This window comes from Carassius auratus, chromosome 26 (genome assembly GCF_003368295.1).
Source record: "Carassius auratus strain Wakin chromosome 26, ASM336829v1, whole genome shotgun sequence".
Lineage (NCBI taxonomy): Eukaryota > Metazoa > Chordata > Actinopteri > Cypriniformes > Cyprinidae > Carassius > Carassius auratus.
The window spans coordinates 17,104,676-17,130,918 of record NC_039268.1 but is presented as its reverse complement, the minus strand read 5'-3'; the positions used below and the strand labels follow the sequence as shown (position 1 = coordinate 17,130,918).

At 37.9% G+C, this 26,243-nt stretch overlaps 1 protein-coding gene across 5 annotated transcripts in view; it reads left to right on the top strand.

The window, feature by feature from the left end:
* The first annotated feature begins 331 nt into the window (after positions 1-331).
* The window catches only part of dachb (dachshund b), a 35,265-nt gene continuing 9,353 nt past the window's right edge, over positions 332-26,243 (top strand). For 2 of the 5 annotated variants that reach the window (XM_026204537.1, XM_026204534.1), the window contains exons 1-3: positions 334-1,053; positions 16,838-16,953; positions 24,563-24,682. In XM_026204537.1, coding sequence (XP_026060322.1) covers positions 602-1,053; positions 16,838-16,953; positions 24,563-24,682 — 688 coding nt within the window. In that variant the 5' untranslated portion in view covers positions 334-601. Of the gene's footprint in view, positions 1,054-16,837; positions 16,954-24,562; positions 24,683-26,243 lie in introns of all 5 variants that reach the window. The other 3 variants (XM_026204535.1, XM_026204536.1, XM_026204538.1) reach the window with 3 other exon arrangements.

Sequence of the window (26,243 nt, the reverse complement as noted above, 5' to 3'; positions counted from 1 at the left end):
ACAATTTAAAGTGTATTACACGGTGCGATACATGTGTGAGTGGAAATTCCTGTGAAGATTGTATTTTTGGGGGCAGAGGGTCATGGAAAAAAATGGATCTTCATATCCCTAGATAAATTGTCTGAGCAAAGTGGGAGGAGTTAGTGCAAACAACCTTTCCCCCAACCAAAAAAATGGCTATTTGCACACACTATAAATAAACACTGCTTATTAATAATTATGCATGTTCGGAGAAAAAAATTAATGAAATAAATAAAATAAAAATAGGATATAACATAACAGCTTGAGAGAAGATGGAAACTCGCTCAATAGAGGAGGAGGGCTGTAATTTCTCGACCTCCAGTGAAGTCTTCACCCATAAATTGGAGCACATGTGGTTGGCAAAATGGAGCATCATTCTTCCAGCGAGAGGCGGAGTTAACCGGACCGAGAAGCGCTCCGCTGATCTGAATTTTCACACGGGTAAAGAGAGGCGCTCGGCTCGGCTCGGTGCTGCCAGGTTTGCTTTGTGGACGCAGTTCAAAAGAGGGAGGCATATAAAAGAAAGAAATAAGAAAGTATAAGACCTTAAAGAACATATCAAATCATAACAATAATTGTAATGACCACTATGGCCGTTCCTGCGACTCTTCCGGTTCACTCTGGGACTTCTGCGGTGTCCGGTAAACTATTCAGAACCGACCCGTTCTTCTCGAGTCCCGCGGACTCTCCGAGACTGATCAACTCACTGAACGCGACGCTTCCGAGCGGCGCAGCGACGAACGAATGCAAAATCGTGGAAGTGCACGGAGTGAAAGTCGCTTCTTTCAACGTTGATGGACAGGAGCTTATTTGTCTCCCCCAAGTCTTCGACCTTTTCTTGAAGCACCTTGTCGGCGGACTGCACACCGTGTACACGAAACTCAAGCGTTTGGATATAAACCCGGTGGTGTGCACCGTGGAGCAGGTGCGCGTGTTGCGCGGACTCGGTGCCATCCAGCCCGGAGTGAACCGCTGCAAACTCATTTGCAGAAAGGATTTCGAAGCGTTGTACAACGACTGTACCAACGCAAGGTTCGTTTAACTTTTTTTTTCTTCTCGGTTTATAGTTTTAATAACTGGTGATTGTGCATTAGATTTTGAATTGCATATAGACTCCGAATAAATATTTTTAGTACTTTTACTTTAGTAATTTCTTATTCCTAAACATAACACGCATCGCAGTGAAGATGCAGACTGTATTTTACACCAGGGCAGGGTGGAGGAACATAGTGTCCCGTTATGCTGCTTATAAGTCAATTCAAATGGCAGGCAACAGAAAGCAACAAGTGGAGCCCCAGTTTGACTCGATTGCAAATGTCCAGGACGATAAAACAGAAACGTTTTTAAAATCTAGTTTAAAACCCTAGCTCAAAGATAGTTCTTAGCCATGTAATTTTTGTGTTCATGCTCATTTCATACAAGAATATTTAATTTCTGCAAAAATGTCAAAAGGCATAACCTAGTTAAAATCCATTGATTTGACCGCTAAAACTTTTCAAATATTACAGTAAATTGCAAACAAACAAATTAATCTATTCATTACAAAAGAAAACATTTTAATGTGACTCACTTTAAGATACACAAAAGGAATTAAATGACCTTAAGCCAGAAAGTGAAAACACAAAGTGAGATTTTTTTTCCTTCTTCAAAATATTTAATAACTTAAAGGATCCAGACCAAAAATACAGCACCAATGCAAAGTCCTGCAACTGCTAATATGAAAAAGGTATTTTCTTGGTAAAACATTTAGTGAACCTTTGCTATCATTAATACATCACAATGTGCTTATGTTCTCCATGGACACCGTGAAGTACTATCAGGGACCCCCAGGGGTACACAGACCCCAAATGAAAACCCTGGCTCTAATTAGATGGAATAGTTCCGTCAGGAACCATTAGTTCTGTGAATACACGTTATGCATCAGCTTGTGGATTTTTTGTGGCCAAAGTGTAATTGCCATTCTTTGAAGCCCAGTGCATGCCTGTCCTGTTCAATGCCCTAAGATCCTCACGTACGTGACACAGATCATTTTTCCAGTTCCCTCTGTTATGCAAACACATGTGCATTGGTCAAGATAGTAAACTGTTTATTTGCTTTCCGACCTCACTGCTCATTTTTCCATTAAGTGCGTTTGGAGCATCCTGTGTTTAATTTCATTACTAACATCATGCATTTCGACATAACAAAGACTATGCTTGCTTGTAGTCTAATAATGTAATGCATTTAAACATTTCATTTGAGTAACAGCTTCATTTTATCTCTTAGTGATTATCTACATATACATTTTAGCATGTTTTGTACAGTGCTGTGAAAACACTGGGATCATGTAGCCTCTACAGAGTCAAGTTACAGGCGTGCTTTATTCACAGCAGACAATAGGTTAAAATTTGGCGCTTTGAACGTGATGTCTTAATCCTTCTCTTTGTTGCGGTCTGTTTGTGCAGAGACCATAACTGAATAGAGGGGAGATATATTGTCATATTAGGTCATGTGTTTTGAAGAAAGCCTGTCATCAGGTTTCAAAGGACCTTTTGGATACTTTTTAGAGCTTTGCAGGAAATATTTTTATGGCGTGTGAAAGTCAAAAGTCTTGCCTCTGGTGAGATTAGGAGACTAGTCATTTGAAAAGAGTTTTGAAATGTAAAGCTGTGACTCTTTAAGGAAATGATAGAGAGAAGTGCATCTAATAGTGCTTTTGTTTGTAGATAATTATGAAACCCACTGTTTAATGGCTTTTTGTTCATGTCTGCTCATTTTGAGGCCATATGTTTGCTATTGTGCTGTTAAAAGAAATTGATAATTCATTCATAATTAGTTATTTATGAGAAAATACAATAAAAATGGAATGAATCCAGGAAGAACAATATACATTTTAATAGTATTAAGAATTTAGTATTGGTCACATTTCACCTTTGTGTTGTCTGGATTGTGTTTCCTAGCAGATGGTTTACACTGCTGTGCATGAGTGAACTGCTTATTCACCTGTGACATATATTGTAGCGAACACACACATACACTCATGATTTTATTTCTCTGTATAAACAGTGATGTCTTACCATATGTGATCCTAAGAATATAAAGGGTTGCTTGATTCATTGCCTAGCATGTCATGCACTAAACATTACCATTTATTAAGAATTTGGAAACCATTAACATTAAGCACAATAAAACATCAAGCCTATGCCTCAGACGTTTTTGAATCATGACTGAGTCAGTATGAAGTAATGCATGATGTAATAGTGAGTCTGCTGTGGATGACTGCTTTGTCTGCTATAATATGAATGTAGAATAGCTTCTAGGATCATACTAATATTCAGCTTTTGACTCTGTAGTGGAGCCATGTCATTGGAAGCTTATTTGTGGTTGTGGCTTTTTAGCTTACAATTATGGCTTTTTAATGGAATACCACCTTTTCCTCAAGAAACAAACCAGATTTAACCTCAGAACTACCAGAAATAAAGTGTTATCGAACAAAAGTGAGAAAATGTCAAGCTTGTTTCCACCCACATAGGTTAACTAAATCTAAAGGTAAACCTAAAACGAAAACCCTAGAAAATCATTTAAATTTTTTGAAATAAAATAAATGCTAACTGAAATAAAATATATAAAAAAGGCATTTATTTATTTTATATATAAAATTTTTTTTCACTTATCTTGATGTACTAAAATAACTAAAATTAAATTCAGAAATAATAATAATAACTATATCAAAATTAAAAGACGATGAAACACAACAAAGTTACTAAAACTTATTGAAATTAAAAAGAAAATGAAAACTTTAAAAATAAATTATATAATAATAAAAACTATAATGGTATATCAGTGATACTAAAATAACACTATTTTGCCACTGAACAAAAACATTAAAAAGGTAATTGCTTATAACCGGTGATTCTTTAATTTTTTAATGGGAAAAAAAATATCTACAATTTGTGAGATATAGTGAGAAAGTCAGAATTATAAGATTAAAAAGCCACAATTCCCTTTTTTTTTATTCCATGGCGGAAATAATCTTTTGTACATTTCTCTATTTCTGTAGACACTGCAGTGTGAATCCAGTAACCTGTTAATATGGGGGCCACTGCAAATGCATGCAGTGTAAAACAGGCCAAACATGGCATTATGTGATGCTTCAAGCAGTGAGTGTGAACGACTATGAGAGCAGCAGTCATACATTTGATTCCTTATTGAGTTGTGTCTCAGCTGAGGTCATTCAGTACATTCAGTACTAATGAGCTGCACTAGGGGTGCAGTTGCACTCAGCGAGGTTAATGTGTAGCGTGAAGTGGACATTTTGATAACACTTAATTACATTTGTCCACATCAGAGGCGGATGTTGGATGGTACGACTTCTGCGTCACTGCTTTGTGCCTCTTTGTGAAGAATCAGGCTGTAAATATTACAAACTTCCTCTTTAGAAAGTTATTGTACAGATTAGGTAAATATCAGTAACATGCAGATGATAAAGCCCATTTATGCTAAGACTGCAATCATTAGATTGCAAGTTCATATAATAAAAATTTGGTACCTGATTAGAAATTATAGAAAGTATAGTATAGTCTTAATCATGATATAATATTTTAATTACATGATGTAAACTACCATTCGAAAGTTTGGGGCCAGTGTGATTTTTGTTTTTTAAATAAATTAAAGGGATAGTTCACCCAAAAATGAAAATGATGTGTTTATCTGCTTACCCCCAGGGCATCCAAGATGTAGGTGACTTTGTTTCTTCAGTAGAACACAAATTATGATTTTGAGATTCAGTCGTTGGCAAATGGTAACAGAATGTATGAGAGTAAAAAAAAACATGCATAGACAAAGCCATATTAAACCCTGCGGCTCGTGACGATACATTGATCTGTAAAGACACATAACGATCAGTCTGTGATAGAAACTGAACAGTAGTTATATAGACGGTCTCATCGGGTGCACGCGCCTGGACCTAAGTTAACTTCCGGTCTGTGTTGTGTATATCGGTCTGGCTGCCTGCCATCTACAACGCAGTTAAAGCCAAGGTGATGAGTAGACTGAAGTTGGGCTCAGGTGGTTGTGCTGCGGGATGTGTTTCCTATACATTTATTTATTTTTGGAGACTCGCCACAATTTTAAAACTGATCGATTTTCAAAAAGGCTTCGTTAAATAAACATGAGTAACGTTACATTACGCAACGTACTGCACGTTTAATAATAATAATTCCTTACATTTATGTTTAAATATCAAAACGAGGCACGGGTGTTTTTAAATCGCTGTATTTCTGAAAGAAGACTTGCATGTTATATGCGTGATAAAGCAGCATGTGAGCGTACCAGCTCTGCTTTGTTTACAGCTGTTACTGGGGAAACCTCTATTTCTCGCGCTTTATGTCTATGCTTTAAAACATCTCCTGCTGGCAAATAATGAATTAGCATTTTCATTAAGTCCGCCTGATCCACACAGAAAACACATTTTGTTTGTTATCAAAAAAATATCTACTCTAGAGGGACTTGGCTGTTGTTATTGATTCTATTTGGAGTCTACCGGAAGTTAAGTTAGGTCCACAAAAGCGCTCACGCGCATTAACGTTTGTTTATGTTGATGCCGTTGAAACCGTCTATAGTTTTTTTACCTCACGCAATAGGCAAACTGTTAGAACTCTTGTGAACATGCAATGGTCCACTTGAGAGATAGGTGGTGGTAATGCACTTATAAGTCTGCGATCTGCCATAATGCAAGAAGAAGAAGAAAAATAATGTCTCACACAATTGCTGCTGTGAAACGCTTTCACAAGAGTTCTAACAGTTCAGACATTGCGTGAATCAGAGGTAAAAAAAACTAACAAAACAAAAACCTATATAAATACTGTTCAGTTTCTTGCACAGACCGTTCTTTTTGTGTCTTTACTCATCAATATATCGTCACGAGCCGCAAGGTTTAATTTTGGATTTGTCTGTCCATGTTTTTTTTTTTACTCTCATAGATTCTGTTACCATTTGCCATGAATTGAACGACTGAGAAACTGCAACGACTGAAGCTAAAAACATAATTTATGTTTTAATGAAGAAACAAAGTCACCTACATATTGGATGCCCTGGGGGTTAGCAGATAAACATCTAATTTTAATTTTTGGGTGAACTATCGCTTTAACACTTTTATTCATCGAGGATTCATTAAATTGATCAAAAATTGCAGTAAGGACATTTTAAAATGTTAGGAAAAATCTATTTCAAATCAATTATGTTCTTTTGAACTTTCTATTCATCAAAGAATGAAACAGTCACACAAGTTTTTCAGCATTAAAAATAATATCAGCATATTAGAATTATTTCTAAATGACCATGTTACGCTGAAGACTGGAGTAATGATGCTGAAAATAAAAATATATAAGTTATTTTAAATTAAAGTGATATTTCACAAAATTACTGTTTTATATATTTCTTAATCAAATAAATGCAGCCTTGGTGAACATAAAAGACTTTTATTAAAAACAGAATCAGAAAACCCCAAATTTTGATAAGTATTATTTTTATTGGTATATAAACCTTCCTGTTTCTTTTGTTTTCAGTTACAGTTGGTTTCAAAGATTGTGTGTAATCTTTTATGGACATAGGTGAAGCCAAACAGATAATAAAAGTGTTAAGAGCTTTTTACTGTTTGTGGTGAGACAAGAGCTTTATTTAGCAGTGAGATCACAAAGAGAAGTCCTGTATGTTACGCAAAACGATTAGCTGATTGTGAGGCGCTAAGTGACAGGTTAGCACATTAAGGGCTCGAGATACTGAATGAAACAGGAGGAATCTGGCATCTTTTTTTCATGACCTGACTCTTGTGCGGTTCACAGATGCATAAATGAATGATCTCGTCTAGACGCAACAAGAGTCAGCTTGTTTTCAGACAAACGGATCCTCCACCTCACTTGTTTTAGCCTTAGCATCATGACCTGTTTACGACTTCTGTTGAGTGTGTCATGCCTCTGTGTTTGCATTGTGGTCGTGGGGACGGGTAACATGCGGATGGATAGATGTGTTGTGATAATGTTTCACTGAAAAAATTCTGTTCGGCTCTCTTATCTGAGAGAAGGAGATAAGCTGCTGTAAAACAGTCAGTTTCCCCTTAAGACAGTCGAGCAGACAAACGCACACTCCCTCCCCACGCTTTTTCCTGTTGAGGTGTGGATGTTATGGATGGATGTTAGACACATGATAAGCCCTCTCTTCCTACTCACCTCTCCATTAGAGGCTTGAAGAAAACAAAAATGCTTGACAGTATATCTTTCAAAGCCAGTTTTTTTTTTTTTTTTTTTTTGCCTACCTTTTAAAGGAGAAATCTAATTGATCAAGCCACAATGTATTAAATTACTTAAGGGAAGAGTTGTTCAGCAACACCACATGAGGTGACACTTTATTTACCCTTTAGATTATAACAGTGTATGCTCACTTTTTTAACGTCCTTGGTTTTGGAAGTATTTTTCTCATTCAATCCAATAGGAATAATAATAAAAAAAAACAGTGTCTATTTACACTAAGTGCAAATAGCCCAACTTGTTGGCAGAGTCTATTTACTCTAACTCTGCCAACCGACGTGTGATTGAGCTTGTCAACACTACAAAAGATGATTGTGTAACAAAGGCTCCAACGGCATAGATATTAAAGGACATGATCGACCAGATTTCGAATCGCCTTTTTGCCGCCTTTTTCCCGCCTTTTTCCCTCCCTTTTCCCTCCCTTTTAAAAATCTCATATCACATTGGAGAGGCATTTATTTTCAATAAAAATTAAGGAAATAATTGAAAAGTTGAAAATAAAATAGGTTTAGAGTATACAGGGAGGGATTATATTGTCCCAATAAGGTGACATCTATTTAATCATTTGAATTCAAATGATAATTTACACTCAATATGTATTGAATGCATACTGTTTCACAATGTACGACAATTATGAGTTGCAGATAATTAGCACTATTTGCAATAAGTAATATAAATGAAGTTCCGGTCGGTAGGAGCCTATATCATTCAGTCCTGTCAATCATCATTACAAGCCTATATAAGCAGCTCTCATCGCACCGTCCCAGCATCAGTTCTTCTAGCATTCCTCCTCCTCCCCATCTCCACATCTGCTCCTGTCTTTCTCCCTCTTGGTAGTACCGAAATGGGGGTTGAACTCTGTGCTCAAGCTGAGCCTCAGGTTTGAGCCTCCATTAAGGACAGCAAGCCAAGTTCATTTACCATTAACCATCAGGACTGGATGGGCAGGTGAACTCGTGAAATAGCAGAAAATACTGCTGTACTTAGTGTAAATAGAATCCAGTGTTATTTGCACTTAGTGTAAACAGCATCGCTATTTGCACTTAGTGTAATTAGCATCTATCACTAGTAAAATATGGTATTTGCACTTAGTGTGAATAGCCTGTATCTCTATTTACTCTTAGTGCGAATAGCTGCACTAAGAGTTTTAAGCCACAAACGAAACCAACCAGCTATTAGGGGAAAGTCTTGCAACAGAACACGAGCAAGCATGGCTTCTGCAAGCAACCAGCCTCTCCTTTATATTCTACTTTTCTTCTTTATTTGCTGCTAATCAACATTAAGACAACTTGCATCACAAGATTTCCTGTGGGCTGCAATTTTTACAAAAAAGAAATATTTTTCCCTGTATCGCTTTTCACATGAGTTTGGTTGTGAAACATAGTTTGTAGACCAGACAGAGTTGTCCCCCGTCGCTGATCCATCATGTAGTATGTACACAACAGACAGTCGTGTAGTGTGAGAAGAACAGCGATCCTGACTTCATGCATGTGTTCCTGGCACAAGTTTATTATTAATTTCTTGTTGTGTATGAAAACCCTTTTAATCGTGTTAAGATCACTGTAACATGTCTCTCATGGTCTATTGCTTTATTTCAGTCTTGTGTGTGCTGTATTGTAACTCACTCTCCCAGTTTTCCTATCCTTCCCCTGTAGCACTTTTGAGAATGCTGCTCGCGTCTCTCTGACCGATCACACGGTGTCATCCCTGATTGTGCTGACTTGACACTTTCCCAACACACATACACACACACACACACACACACACACAGAGGATTGTTTATTGGCTTGCAAATATGTCCTCTATCTAAAAAGGACAGAGAGGGAGGAAAGCAGAGAGAATTGAATAAGTAAATGTTTTAATATGCAGGAGGCAAAGAGGAAAAGAAAGACAGGAAGAGAGAAGGAGAGGTATTCATGAGGTAGAGACAGAAACTGGCAAGCAGTCAATGCAGAATTGTGGTCATTAGTGATGCTTGCTTAATGTACTGTAAGTGTTACTTTTACTATTTCTCATACTTTTGTGATTTAAACAAACTGCAAAAAAAAAAAAAAGGGGTTTTATCCATGTCTGTATATGGATAACCAGCTTAAATTGGAAGTACTATTTCTTTAACTGATCAGATGTGTGCATTTCACCTGAAAAAAATGATAATACAAATTGCAAAACCCTGAAGATTTGAAATGTGTCAAGGAGCCTTGGCGCTCCTGACCACCTAGCAACCACACAGAACACCCTAGCAACCACCTATCTGCTCCTATCTGTGAATCATAATTGACACAATTCTATTGATTCTTTTCAGAAAGGAATTAAATTGAAAGTTCCAACATATCTTTACACAATTCACAATTTTAGAGCAGATCATAAACTATATTTGCTTGGTGATTTTGTCCTTTAAAGACATTTCTATATTTACTCAAGCATTAATAAAAAACGCTTTAAGCCACCAGTTGTTGTGCCCCCTTTCCCTTTTTCACTCTATGAATAGAAATCAGCATTAATGTTTTCTGTTTGCTTCTGTGATTCTTTTTATAAAGAGAATGAATGAAGGCTTTGTGTGGTGAAGCAACAGAGCAGCAGATAAAACTGTGCCTCTTTTTCTCTCTCTCGCTCTGTCCATTTCCTCCATGCTTTCATTCTCAGCGTTCAAAATGCGTTGGGTACAAAATGCGCAAATACTTATATTTTTCTTTCTTTTTTTTACATCTGCAATGCTCATGGTTGAATTAAATACTTGGTCGATCATTACCTAAATCACATTTTTAAAAACGCACTCTTTCATTGAGATCAGAATGGACAGGAAGTTCTTATTGTGTTGTGTGTGCTTGTACTAAGTATTAGTAAGTAACTGTCAGACTTCATAGCCTGAACATTGTGTTCTTTTTGTAATATTATATGTGTATAAATGGGTGTGTGGAGGTGTGATTAAGCTTGTGTCTGTGTGTGTGAGAGAGAGTTTATGTTTATGTATGTGCTGCCTGTCTATCCTTATTATCGTACTTGATAGTAGCAAAGAAAGATGCAAAGGGCTACATAAATTCAATACCAAGCTCAAATGGAAAGAAAGAAATTAAAGACGACAACCTTGACCAATCAATAAAGGGAGGGATTCCCTCCAGACCTGAGCACTATGACTTCATAGTAGAAAAAACAAAGAAACAGATGCTTTGTCTTATCAAGCATGTCAGTTCAGGTGTATCATGCAACCAAGCAAAGCAATAAAGCATGAATATAACTTTTAATATGTTTGCAATACTGTATCTACCATAGTGCAGGGAGATGTTGTATTGTATAGGTTGTTAGTGCTGGTAGTAACTGATCGCATGTAATCAATTATATTCAGAGCAGGGATTTTTTTTTCATACCTATTTCACCTAATATATTTTCTTTGTAGTACCCTGTTAGATTTTAAAGTAATACATTAATAATTAGGTAACACATACTGTAAGTGCATGTTCATGGTTCTTCGACATTGGTTAATGGTCACAATGATATGCAGGTAAACAGTTATTTCATCTTATTAGTGTTTAAAGTGTTATAAGTGTTTTATTTTGGTTGTTTTTGATATATTTATGATTTAAGAAGATATAATCCAATTAAAATTGCTCTAATAAAACAATATTTGCTATAATAATAAGAAAGTGATATCCTTGGGATCTTTAAGTTCTTGTTTTGCAACTTTATTTACCAGACTATTAAGTAACTCCCTCAGAGTGAATAAAAAATACAATAAAATCTATATTAAAATATAATCTTATAATAATATAATAACATTTGCTATATATAATAAGATTTATTACAAAAAAAACCCATTTTTTTCACTACAACACATGCATGCTTAAATGTGATGGAAAGCAATGTTGTCTAACATGTTTTTAATGGCTCTAAACACACTTTAAATGGTCTGCAAATTAGACAAATATGTTTATTTAGTTTATTTTATATAAGACAATAAATAATTTTTTCCTTTAAATTTTGGGGTGAAAGGTGAACCAGTTTTGTGACTTGTTTCTGAGAGATTCACCTTAACAGTTATAGTTATTAAACATTTATAGATGTAAAGAGGAACTGTAGTGAGACCTGTGGTCAACGCCTATGACAGCTGTTTGATATCTATCACGGCAATAAATAGCAGCGCTACCCTCTCTGTTTGTGTGTGTGTGTGTGTGTGATTGACAAAATGTTGAACTGTGTGTGTGTGTGTGTGTGAGCCTGAGCTTTAGTAATATGTCTTTGATCTCTGGGGGAATCCTCCCTTGTCCTCCATCTGCCACCAATCATAGTCGATGACAGAGTATTGATTGAGAACAGGTTTCCATAGTAACAGACTCTTGGGTGTGGTCTGATATGTTATATGCAGAGCTTTTCTTTGATAAAATGTAATAATATTTTCACCTACACTCTAGAGTATACAAAACAATTTTTTTTGCATGAACGGCACCAACAACACTTCAACTGTTGTAGTATTTTCATTGAGAAATGTATTATATTAAATATATGGTTAAATTAAATACTTGGTCGATGATTACCTAAATCACATTTTTAAAAACACACTCTTGCATTGGGAGCAGAATGGACAGGAAGCTCTTATTTTGCTCATTAAGATTAAGATTCATTTTCAGTTTTATTTAAAAAAAAAAAAAGTTTAAAATAAAGATTTTTATATATATATATATATATATGGTGCGGTTAAAAATGTTTACATGATTTAATTTATATTACATAATCGTCCTATTAATTATAATCCATATAAGATTATAAATGCAAATGCGGCAACTATTTTTGTTCCCTGTGAATCAAACCTGTGACCTTGGCATTTACAGCATCTTGCAGTACCTGTTGAGCTACAGAAATGCAGTCTTATCTGACGCCATAATACTGGCATGACATGCCTGTCTAGCCAGAGTTTTTCCAGTGCCTACAATCAGTTATTTTTCTGAGAGTTTGTGTGTGCCAGTGACCTCTGCATGACTGCATCGCTTCCATCAGTGGCTCATCCTGTCGTTCACTAAAAGAGAGGGATTCTTTTCTCTCTGATAATACAGAACAAAAGAGCTGTTGTCAGTAGATCTGGATTAGCTTTTTTGTGTTTCCGTGCGTGTGCACTGAAAGACAGAGCGAGAGAAAGAGAGGAAGAGAGAAGTGGTATCAAGAGATCAATGAATGAGCGTCTCCAAGAGCTGTATTACTGTAAGCTTTGTAAACAGCGTTCTTCCTTTTGTCTGTGCTTTTAAGAAAGAGGAAACCATTCACACCCCCTTACATCAACACACCGTCCCACACACACTGCACACATTCCTGTTAGGCTGACACAGCGGGTTAGTGGATGTATAAACATTACACACCGGGATGAAAAGAGAGATATGAGCAGCTGAACTGCCGTGGAAATGCTTTTTTCCCTTCTCTTTCTTTCTCTCTGTTGGGATTCATCCGCATATGCTTGTGGCTCTTTTAGGCATCGGACTAATTAAGCGTGCAAAAAGCATACACGATCCTTATTATTTCAAAATCGCATTGCCTTATTACATTTACTCTGTTTAAAATCTAAACTGCTGCTGAGCCTGTGTTAATACTCTGAGATTTCAAAGGGGCCATATCAGAGAAAACAGGATTTTCTGTGCTCTTTTAAAGTACTAGAGTATTACATTTCAGTGACAAACTCGCCCTGCACCGTTTATCATACAGACATGAATAATTGCAAAATTGTGTGGCTTGCTGAGGAGAGCCTGAGCTATTATTTTTCGAAGTGATCTGGAAGCCAATAAAAGCAATTTAAAGATTCCATAGACTTTTGAAAGAGGGATCCGTATCATACATAGACTTGAATGTGTGCTCTTTTGAATCGTGACAGTTTTGCGCAGATATATTTTCATATTTCCTTCAGAAAATGTAAATGTCTAGTTTAAACAGTTCATGTTGGGGAGTAACTAGACTACTTGTAACGACATTGCGTAATTTAAAAGCAAAATCAATGTAACTGTAATCCATTAGAGTTACTGAAAAAAAGTGTAATTAAATGTACAGTTATTTGTGAATGTTAACAATTACAAAGTGGGTTAAATCTGAATATATTTTCAGCAAAAAGGTAGGATATGTTGAATAATGTTAATTTGTTGCTTTGCTTGTTTTTGATGTGCACAATGTCTCCAGCCATTTAAAGGCCAGTTAGTAAAGCAAAGCTATTCTGATGAAAAGTGAAAGTGACATACAACCAAGTATGGTGACCCATACTCAGAATTCATGCTCAGCATTTAAAGGGGGGGTGAAATGCTCGTTTTCACTCAATATCCTGCTAATCTTGAGTACCTATAGAGTAGTACTGCATCCTTCATAACTCCAAAAAGTCTTTAGTTTTATTATATTCATAAGATAAAGATAGTCTGTACTGATTTTTCCCGGAAAAACACGACCGGCTGGAGGCGTGACGTGTGGGCGGAGCTTAAGAATCACGAGCGCGAGTAGGCTTTTGTTTGGAAGCTGTGACACCGTGAGAAAAAAAACATCCAAAACAAACCATGGCTAACAGTCAGATTCAGCGTATATTTATGATCCAGAATCAGATCCCGAGGCTGAAATTTAACAAGAGCTGCATCAGCAACAACGTCTCTATGTGGTATGTACTGAAACTGTATATATTTGCTTGGCGGTTTTGGAAAATGACTAAGTTCCACTTTATGTCGTCTTTTTTTTTTTTTTTTTTAGCTGTACATGTGGAAAGTGCAGTTTGATGACAACATCGCATGTTGTTTACTTGATGTGCTTACGCGCCGATAGCTAAGTTAACAACACAGAGATATTTGAAGCAGTTTTACTCACCGCCTGCGGTTCCAACACAGGATCGTGACCCTTTTTCGTTGGGACTGCATTATCCTTAAGAAATAAACGATGTGCAAATCCGGCGTCAAACTGGGCCTTGTTTGTAAAACAAGCATCTTCGAAATGCAGGGAACAAACAAAAACACTTGCACAACTCCGTTGATGCTCTGTTAAAATAAACTCCATCCACTGGTCCCACACTTCTTTTGTGACATTTCACGACGCTCTCGCTCTGATCAGTGAACATCTGTTGTGCTCTCAGCCTCGCTATACGGGAGCGCGCGCTCTTCCGGCAGACGTGCCCTCAGGACCCTTATAAGGAAATTCCGCTCCATCTAACGTCACACAGAGCCATACTCGAAAAAAACTTTCCGAAACTTGTGACAAACCGGAAGGAGTATTTTTGGAACAGAAATACTCCTTCAAATGTACAACTTAATTTTTGAAACTTTGTCCATGTTTAGCATGGGAATCTAACTCTTTAACAGTATAAAAAACTCAGTATGCATGAAATAGCATTTCACACCCCCTTTAACCCTTCCAAAGTGCACACACACAGTAGTGAACACACACACACACACAGACCGTGAACAGTGGGCAGCCATTTATGCTGCGATGCCTGGGCAGCAGTTGGGGGTTCGGTTCATTGCTCAAGGGCACCTAAGTCGTGTTTTTGCCAGCCCAAGACTCAAACCCACAACCCTAGGGTTAGGAATCAAACTCTCTAACCACTAGGCCACGAGTTCCCAAATGCTTTTGTTTGGCTGATTGTGTTCCAGTGCTGGAAATGTAAAAATCTAAGTAAAAAGAAATGCTAATGTCTGATTTTGTGCTTTTTAAATTTAAATTATTATAATCTTAATTCAAGTGATGAGGGATTTTGAAATTGTGTTAGTCTTAGTCTTAAGACTATAGCCCTCTCTACACCTTACCCTAACCCTAACCCTAGACCTACTTGATGCCGATGTGATATGAGATGTGGAAAGGGACAAGAAAAAGTTTGGCAAAAAGCAGAACTTGGGTCGGTCACTTCAAAAAGTCTGCACTACACATTTTACCACCTAAGCCGCTGGAGCTTTTTTTGACAGCTGTCTTTTGTAATGTTGTCTAGCCCAACCACAATGTTGGTGGGTGGAGTTAGTGTAAATAGACTCTACAACAAGACAGGCTATTTGCACTTAGTTTAAAATAGACCCTCAGAATTAGGCAACCTTGACTAAATTGGTGCAAATTTCAATTTTGTTGAGTTAGTAACAAATCTGTATGAATTTGTCTCATTAGCTACATATTCCGATTGTACGTATTCAAACTAATTCTCCACCAACTCACAAAAAAAATAAAAATAAACCTTGATTTAAACTGATATCAGTCACAATATTAGGGAGGAAATGTAAAAAAGTTAAAAGTGCTAGAAAAGGCGTAGAATATCCCCACTTTAAATAAAAATTCTACTGGTTCACTTTAGTTTACTGTTTGTCAATTTCATTTATTTGTTATTCACATATGGGTTTATGATTGTTGCTGTATCAGAGGACAGATCACATTCTTGTCGTCGTCTCCCATTACCACATAAATCAATGGAGAGATGTTAAACTCAGTCTGTTTCTCTGTCAGTCACGGGTCTCTGTTTAAATGTCCCTCTCTTTTTTTCTTCTACATTCCTCAAGGGCCAAAAGCCCCTCAGTGTCTTTTAACCTTTGACTGCTCAGAGATTGTGTCTCTACCCCTGAGATGAACTTTTGGAGTTATAAACAAAAGCAAGACATGCAAGAAAAGCTACCGGCTGTCCTTTCTCTTTCTCCTCCTGTTACCTCCCATCACCCTTACTGACTGGACAGTCTGTATACTCTGTTTTGGCTATTTCGCTGTTTCATATCCTGTGATTGACAGGTGACAGACAAAGAGCAAGTGAAGAGCTATTGGGAAAAACAAATGCACCCATTCTGAAGTTTATTGAACAGTCTACAGCTGAACCTTTAGAAAGCTTTTCTTGCTCTGATTTTTATAAAGCCTTTCCAGTTCCAGATGTTAGAAACTCATGTTTACATTAAGTGTAAATACACTACTGTTGATCAGATGTTTTTATAAATAAATACTTTTATTCTGCAAAAAATGACAATAAAGACATATATGATGTTTCACTTCTATTTTAAATAAATGCTATTCATTTGAACTTTCTTTTCACTTAAGAATCCTGAAAAAAAGAAGTTTGCTAAAAAATATTAAGCGGAATTTATATTTTTAACCCTATTAATTAAATGTTTCCTGAGCATAAAATCAACATATTTTTATGATATCTGAATGATCATGTGACACTGAAGACTGAAGAAATAGCTGCTGAAATAAACTTTACCATCACATAAATAAATTATATTCTAAAACAGAAAACAGTTATGTCAAATTATTATAATATTAAACAATATTATTGTTTTTACTGTATTTTTATGCAGTATTTTTTATTTTATTTTATTTTTATCATACAAAGCAGCTTGTGAGCATAAGAAACCTATAAAAAACATTACCAAATTTTGAATGGTAGTGTATAATAATAATAATATTTTTTTTTACATGCTGGGATTTGGGGGGGAAACAGCTGAAATACTTGGAAACTTTCTAAATTTAATGCAAAACCGTTAAAATAATGTATATGAATTTTAAATGTCTCTGTTGTCCTTAATGATGGGCACTATACTAATGTGTGTTTTCACCTTTCACAGCTCTCGTCCAGGTCGCCCACCGAAGCGTTCCTATGGGGCCGGTGTGCAAGAAAGCCCCAGAATCCTCCACCACAGAGCAAACAGCCTTCTGTCTCCAGCCCTGTTGTCACCCACAGGTAAACGCAAGCGTACAAACACCCGTCTCGTTTTTCAACACGTTCTGTATGCTGTAAATTTAGTTGAGCCTCAATTTACTCACTCACAGCCCCTTTTACCATATGAAAAGTATATGCTTAACTCACTCCCTCCTCTGCTGTCCTTCTGCTCATCTTTCATTCTCTCTCTCCCTTTTTGCCACTCTGTTCGGTCATCTTTCATGCACCTTCTTTTACGGGTGACAGTGATGAATGACACACCCCAGCGGGATCACTCATCCATCTGTTCATCCCTCTCTATTTCCCTCTTCCTCTCACTGGCCATGAGCCTCACATCCCCCGTCCTTGCTTCTCAGCTCTACTGTATCACTTTGGAAAGGGTGGATGCTGAAAATGTGCTGAAATCTGCCCCAAGAAATGTCTTATTTCTGCCAGAATCAGGAGTGTAGAAATGATTATACCTGGAAGGGGACATGTCCTTCCCACTTTTAGACAATTATGGCTAATTCTCAGGAAACAGTGATGTTTTGCCAGATAATGTCTTGGAAATATAATTAACTCTAATTTTTAAATACTGTTTTTTTTTATTTTTTATTTTATATGTGAAACAGTAACTACTTAACCTTCAAGAAATCATATTTTCCCACCTCAGATCCAAAATACCTGGGCATTAACCATCATAGACTTTATTTTTATGACCTATTTTTAAATTGTGATCCCATATGCATTTGTACCAGTAGTTCTTTATGATTACTAGCCTTAAGACTGTCTCGGTTACGTATGGTAACCCTCGTTCCCTGAAGGAGGGAATGGAGACGTCATGTCGGTGACCGACTAATTGGGATATCACTTCGATAGACCAATCTACTTCAACTGTAAACTAAAAAAGTCAATGCACAATGCACCATCTGCCGCTGATCACAGCATGAGTATAATAAGGCAGCAGGTGCAATGCATACCAGATTTTCGCTGAGGAGCCGAGCCAGTGACCCAGTGGCTCAGCGGTAGTACAGCAACCATGACGATGGGACCGTGGACTATACGCATACGAGTACCGCTTAGGTCTCAATATGGAATCCAGCCTTCCATGGATCTCATGGATTCATCATAAAGGCCTGGCACCGGACGTTCCGCCATGTCCAGCTGCCTAGGGTGATGGAGGATCTCAAAACGGTCTACAGTAAGGACACTCTGGAGCAGTTTTAACAAGCCGACACTAACTAAGGCCTCTCGGTGCCACTACCTGTTTGAGGTGAGAACACAGGAGGATACCGGATCTACACGAAGGCTATAGAACCTAGCGAACATGTTAGCGGTCACCCAGCCCGCAGCTCTACAAATATCTGTTCAGTGAGGCACCACGAGCCAGCGACCGGGAGGATGCAACACTTCTAGTTTAGTGAGCTCACAACCTGAATGGGCAGGACACACCCTGTGCCTGATAAGCCAGGGTTATGGCATCTTGGGTCTGCTTCCTCCAGGTACAGCGCTTGCAGGTTCACCACTTGGCCTTTGAAAGGTGTAGTGGAACCCATGAGCATGTAGCCAGGCTGAGGCCCAGGATTAGCCGGGAGTCAGCCAGCCCAAACTCTAGGCACGAATCGTCATCTGAAAATGCATGCAGGTACCCTACCGTACCCTCTATTCACGGGGTCATGGTACGTAGCAATAGTGGAAAGCTGGACTTTGAGGGTGGAGGAAGACCTTTCTGCAGAAAGGAAGGCACAAACACAATCAAGCATCTTCGGGGTCCTCTTGGCGAGAAGAACACCACCATAGTGTTCTGCTTCAAGGCATAAGCATTTCGTGTAGACGGTGCTCTTGCTGAAATGATGATGTTCACTACATCATGGGGTAGGTCACCTAGAACCTCCCATCTAGGGACCAGACATGGAGTTTCCAAAGGTCTGGACGCGAGTGCCAAACGGTGCCCCGTCTCTGAGTCGGTAGATCCTTCCTCAGAGGAATCGGCTAAGGAGGGGCTGTCATGAGGATCTGTCACGAGGAGCACTGGTTCTGGGAACCAGGTCCGAGTGGGCCAACGTGGCACCACTAGCAAGACTTGTTCCTTGTCCTCCCGGACTTTGCACAGTGTTTTTATGAGAAGGCTCACTGGACGAAACGCATATTTGTGTTGGCCCTGTGGCCAGCTGTGTGCCAGTGCATCCATGCAGAGTGCAGAGTGTAGAATAACCGGCAGTGAGAGGTCTCTGGAGAAGCAAACAGCTCTACCTGGGCGGCTCCAAACTGTCTCCAAATCAGCTGGACCATCAGGGGATGGAGTCGCCATTCTCCCGGGAGCATTGCTCGAGACAGCTCATCGGCTCTACGGTTGAGCAGGCCCAGAATGTGAACAGCACGAAGTGACCTCAGAACTTTCTGACTCCAAAGGAGGAGGTGGTGGGTGAGTTACAACATGAGTGCACACAAATGCCTATAGGCCCGGGAAGGAAGCACCAGGTCTCCCCGCCAGCAGGAGGCAGACTTGGGACACAATTGTGTTGCTACTGCCCACTCCACTGGGGGAATCAACAAATATCCTTAAGCTGCATCACCGTCAAAGGTAGTGAGGGAGGAGAAGCCCACCGGCCGGTTTTTGGCAGGAAAAAGTGCCATCCACTACCTGGTGAGCTCGTCATGCACTTCGAGGAAGAAAGGCACAATGGTGGGGTGCTGAGAACCAGCCAAGCCACCTCGAGAAACCAATCATCCCGCCTCAAGGGCTCGGGGACACAGTGGAGATTTCCACTCGAGCCCTAACCTCTCGGTGGCCCGGGAAAGCATAGTGGTCATCTCTGGATCAGATTCAGGCTTTGCCACCATCCTGGAGGGCGGTAGCATGAATCTTCATCGGACAGCTCTCCCTCCGATATTGAGATCGATATCTGTTCAGGGGAGGCTAACTGGATACCGCTGGTACGCTCGTTGGAGAGGGTGCAAGAAGAGTGATGGTGCCAAGAGGGATGGTTTCCTGCTGAGTTTGTCACCACTGTAATCCTCAAACCACCCGCGCTACTACTGGAAGTGGTTCTCGTCTATCTGCCGACAGACAAGCCCCAGATCACGGCAGCGGGTCTCCGCCGTCCTGAGGATAGCAGAGCCTGGTTGGCAGCTCACAGATGGTCATCTTCCCGCGGTGGGAACATGACTCATCCACGAAGGCCACCTCAGGGTGCTTGATGCACAGACACGTGAGGCAGCAATCATGACCATCACCCGTTGCCAGGTAAAGACCGCACCCGGAAATGCACGGGTGAAATGGCATCCTTAGGAGGATGATCCGTCGTCTTTACAAAGATGCACCCGTGAAGCTCTTTTAAAGAAATTTGCTCTTTAAGAAATGCTCTTTTAGTGCTGAGGTGCACAGCGAAAAGCTGGTATGCATTGCACCTGCTGCCTTATAATACTCATGCTGTGATCAGCAGCAGCTGGATGCAATAATTGCATGCCATTGTGCATTGGCTCATTTAGTTTTCCATCGACGTAGATTGGTCTATCGAAGCAATAACCCAATTAATCAGTCAACGACGTGATATCGAGAGTGACCGACTGAAAGGGAAGTAAAGTTTCAACCATCACAAGTTCAGTTAGTCTTTCTGTATTTTATATATATAGCTGTTTTATTTTTTTATATATTATAGTTTTTATTTTAAGTTACTACCTTTTAAATACTCCCTAATATTACCCGTTTCTCTGTGAAAAAAGGTCACTCCCATAAATATGATGTCAGTGGCATTTTTAAGACTTTATTTTAAGACCCTTGCAAAAATAATTTGCTATATACTGTTCTTATCAGCACATGTGTATGTGTACAGTAATGGCGCTGCAAAAAGTATTCCCTCTCCTTCTCACACACACAAAGTTGTGGGGTCACCATGGAAGATGCGCTAGACTTGCAGTGATATTCTGCCGTGTTTGAGCAGTTACCGTGGAGATGTCACTTAGAGTCTTGGCATTGCCAAGTGCCAGATGTCAGAACTCGTTAGGAATGCGATTAGGGCAGTTTGCTTTGATTTGCCAAGTGCTCAGTCAATCGTTTGGGGCTATGGCAGTTGGGTAAAAAAATAAAACATGGTGAGTGAATCAGTGATTATATTCTAACAGCAAAATACAACAGGCCAGAAAACACATTGAAGGCATGATAGTATTTTGCTTTGCATTTTGTTTGCTTAGAGAAGAAAGAAAATCAGAACTGAGTTTAATATCTCAGTTTCTCTTAGACGGGAACTGAAATGCTTTTCAGATTGTTTACATGAGAGAGAGATAAAAAGATACAAGTGTAATCTCTGTTTCTCTAGAGCTTCAGAAGTGATCTGAACAATGTTTCAAACTGTGCTAAGATTTGCTAAGATATAGTGCAATCAGAGACTTCATTATGATACTTTGTTTTCTCTCTCTCAGATTAGGTAAGTAAAATGTGACTGACATTCATTTAAATCTTTAATTTTCATATTCTCATAAGGCAACAAAGTGACCTTGTTGGCATGTTTTGGAATTTTCTGGATTGTTTGTCACTCAGGGCAATGACAGACAGCAGGGGGTGGTGCCAAACGGAGCAGAAGAGAGGAAAGAAAAGATGTGTTTACACACATGCAATAGCTCCAAGCTACCTTAAAGAAAAATGCTTTTATATACAGTATACACTACCATTCAATAGTTTGGATTTGGTAAGATTTAATGGTCACATTTTATTAACAAACCATTAATTACAACTTTTGCCTCAATAAACTTCTAATTTGTTGCTCATCAATGGTTAGTAAGGAAAGTTTAGGGACTGGGTAGGATTAGGGATGTAGAATATGGTCATACAGAGTATGTGCTTTACTAATAAAAAGCCAATATGGTATTAATAAACATGCTAATCAGTAACTAGTTAATATAGAGAATTGGTCCCTGTACTAAAGTGCTACTTTCATTATTATTATAATTATTATTTAATGTTGTTGAGAAAAAAATAAATAAAGACAATATTGCAATATTGTAAAATGTTATTACAATTTAAAATAACCGTTTTGTATTTGAATGTTTCAAAATGTAATTTATTCCTGTGGTGGTAAATGTTCAGCATCATTATTCTAGTCTTCAGTGTCACGTGATCCTTCAGAAATCATTCTAATTTGCTGATTTGCTGCTCAAAAAACTTATATTATTATAAGTGTTCAAAACAGAACACTTGAACAGAATTTATTTGATGTAGAAATCTTTTCCAACATCATTGTCACTTTAACCAATTTTAATGCATCGTGAATAAAGAAGTCGTTTCTTTACAGGAAAAAAAAAACGTACTGATCCAAAATGTTTTAAAACAGTAAATGTTTGTGTATATGGCTGAGCATTTTCTCTGTACCTGGAATATTTCACCCAAAAATAATAATTCATCATTCCTAGGTCAAATATGGAATGCAAATGTGCAAATGGAGATATTTAGTGGAATGTCCAAGCTGCTCTTTTCCATAACAAAACTGACCATGTGATTTGCATTACTGCCAAGCTCAAAAAATGACATGAAGTACCATAAAGTTGTTTGTGTAACTTGTGTGCTTAAAGTCCTCAAAAACTATTTGATAAGAACCATTCTATAAGAAAAACAGTAATTTAAGTTACAGTGCTCAAAGTTGTATCATAACTTTGAGTGACAAACAATTTTTTTGGAGAAACTACTATATTTGTCTTTATTATTCTCACATTTTGTGTGGCTGTGACTTTGTTTCTGCTATACCGTAAGAGCTGAAGGAATAGAGTTCCCCCCTCAGGACAATCTCACTTCACATGAACGATGGCTTTCCATCTTGTCAAACAGATGATGTAGCTCACCTCAAGTCTCTGAAGATTGTTTTTCCCACGAGTCCACAGCGAAGCTCATTTAACAGCTGTATACTAGATTTAGACAGTCAGCATTTACATAGAGATTTTAAAGTCATGATTAGCCAAGCAGCCTTTGCTCTCCTGAGGGAATATGCCACTCTTTACTTGTGTCTTTGTGTGTGTGAGTGGTCCATTATTTTTCTCCTTATCAGCAGTCAGCCTCACCTGCACTTTTCATCGCCTTTGTCACAATGCGAGGGAAAACCATGACCTTTTCAAATACAATACACAAGCTGACCCAAACACATATACAAAACCACACACACAAACACAATGGACATCTTCAGAGTTACAGAGTTGTGAAATGAAATGTTTGAATTATAATGAGAGAGGCAGCAATTTTAAAATCAATCACTAGTTCAGAGAATTGACTGTCTGTTGCTAATCAATACTTTTTTTGATGGGAAACCAAGGCCAGAGCTCTTTGCCTGGCTAATTGTGCTGCTGGTGGGAGGAGTTTAAAGTGATTGATTGGCAGATGGCTATTTCTTGGACTGCTTCCATGATATGCATATAAATAATGCAGTCCAGCTAACAGAGAGCTAATTCAGGTCCCTTATCTTACTGTGACCCTCCAGTTGCTCTGACTAAACCCTGCTGCTGGTGACAATGTCCGTTTACTGTCAACTGAGGAATTTATTGCTGTAACTTTAGGCTAATGTGCTCCATAAATAGCACATCTCTTAGCAGCCTGAAACCAGTGTATTAAGGTATTCAAAACCAAATAAGCTTTTTTATGTTTTTGAAAGAACTGCTCTCTATTTCAATATATATTAAAAAGTTATTTTTCCCTTTATGGTAAAGCTGATTTTTTTTTTTTTAAGTTATCAGTGTCACATGATCTTTCAGAATTCATTCTAGTTGTCAGATTAATATTCTGGTGCTCATTTATTACTAATTATTATTAGTGCTTAAATATTAGTTAAGTTTCTGTTTCAATGTTGAAAATTTTTTTGCTGCTTAATATATTTGTGGCAACCGTTATACATACAATGAATAGAAAGTTCCAAAACACTTGAAATACTTGAAATAGAAATCCTTTTAAATAAAGATGCCAATTAAACCTTTGTATAGTACTAGACTATACTACAATTTTGAAATATAAGCCTACACTTTATTTGTTGAATTACTGGCGCGAAGATGACGCACAAGCTCAGTCTGCACATAGAAATGGAGGCGGTTTGTTTTATAGAAAACTCTTTTTAAAAGATTTTCATTTTCTATAAATTGTATCTTAATTTTGATCAACGTTTTATCAATCAATTGCCCGTATTTTATGAATAAGAAGCAAATATATAGCAGACAATGTAATAAGGCGCCGGCAGGATCACTTGCATTGCATGTGAACTGAGGATGCCGAAACTCAGCTTGTACCTCACAGATTTGAGAAATATAGACTATATATTACAAAAAGCTTGAAATATCTACTTTTAAACTAAAATATTCAAAACAAAATAAATAGGCTACTCTCTGATTATGTAATCCATATGAAATGTGCATTTCTCTTTGGCGTTCATGGCAAGTCCGCATCGTCAATTTCATCTTTGCTAAACCGAAAATTTATCTCGAATTTTTGCCACTTGTTTAGAGAAAATCATGCAAATTTGAGCTCAGCTTGTTGATATGTCTAGTAAAACTGTTGAGGAGACACATTTGAAGTTGTCTCCATTTTATTACTCCATTGCTGTATTGCAAAAACCAATGAGATGTGGAGTATTTTGTGCATGTACACAGTTGTTTGTGATTGTTCTTGAATGTATTGTAGGTCTAACAACAGCTGCCATGGCTGAAGCTTTGAAGATACAGAAGATGAAGATGATGATGAATCTACACAAGACCCAAGACGGCTCAGAATTCGATTCAGATGAGCTCAACACTAATACAGGTTCAGGACTTGTGCTTACACAATTTGTTTGTTAATGTGTGTTTGTGTTCCTTCAAGGCAGCTTGCTTAAAGTGCAATCTGTAGATGTGCCAGACAGATGGCCTTGCAATAGTAACCTGGGCTTTTTGGGTGAGATGAGCCCCATCACGGAGCTCGCTCAGGGGGCCCATGTTGCAGGGTTGTGCTTGGTTTACAGAGACTAATGGTGACATTAATGACTGCTGCTTGATTGTGCATTTAGAGAAGACCAACAACAGACAGAAGAAAAGTTAATAGTACACCAGCCCTTGAGATAAAACAAGACATTTTGTGCAGGGGTGCATACAAGCTAAGTTAAATTAGAAAATGTGTAAATGGATAATGTTGCATTTTTACAGTATTTTTGTGTGTACATGCATAAGTAGAATTTATTTTTTATTTTTTTTGGATGATGCAAAGCATTTCAAAAGTGTGCAACTTATATGCCTTATGTGGCTTTTCTGATTTTACTTATTTATTGTCTAATTTTGTATTTAAAAATATTTTATCTCTCTCTCTCTCTCTCTCTCTCTCTCTCACTCTCTCTCTCTCTCTCTCTCTCTCTCTCTCTCTCTCTCTCTCTCTCTCTCTATATATATATATATATATATATATGATTAATAAAAATAAAATATTGAATTATACACCAATAAAAACAGTAATAGTATTAGATATTATTTAAATTAAAAATAATATTTTCTATTTTTAATATATTTTAATATGTAGTTTATTTATTTAGGATTCTCTGATAAAAGAAGGTACAAACAACAAAAAGAAACATTTCACTTCTTTTAGTGTTAGTGTTGGCAGTATTTCCTAGACAGATTTTTTTTAGGCTTCACATAAAATCTTGAGTCTTCAAACACAGCAGCCATATATTAACTGTGGCAAAAACTAACAAGGATAATGTGGACTTCAAAAGCCATTCTCACAAGAGTTTAGGAGGAAGAGAGTGCAGCATTCCTAGAGAGAACAGCTGTGGACAAGTAGAATTTAGGAGAGAAGAAAAAACGGCCTTCATCAGAAAGATGGAATGCAGTCAAGGAAAATCAGCATCAAGGATGACATCAGAAGAGCGGAGAGAAGCAGCGAGAGATACTTTTTTTCCCCCTGCGTTGACAACTTGAAAGAAAAATTCCATGCATTATTTAACAAGATGGCCGAAACCTGTCATACGGGTGATTGCCTGCGTTAACAGAAACAGGTGTGCACTGTGTGTGTGCATACGGGTGTATGTTAGCACATGTGTGCTTGTTTTCACGTCCGCGTGTGCTTAGCAGGGAACTCGTGTATAGTGTAACACACACATTATCTGTTTGCCCCTTTCCCTGTGAGCATATGGTCAGCATTTTTGTATCTTCACCCATCCACCCCCTTTCCCTCTCATCGTGTCTGTTTGAAGTTGCCCTCAATTTTTAGATGCTGTTTAAATCAGTAGTTTTTTTTATTTTATTTTTTTATTTTGTGCAGCCAATGTGTGTGTTTGTTTTGGTGAGAGCAAACATGAAGAAACACACAAATCTCTTCTAGTTGACTTTTAAAC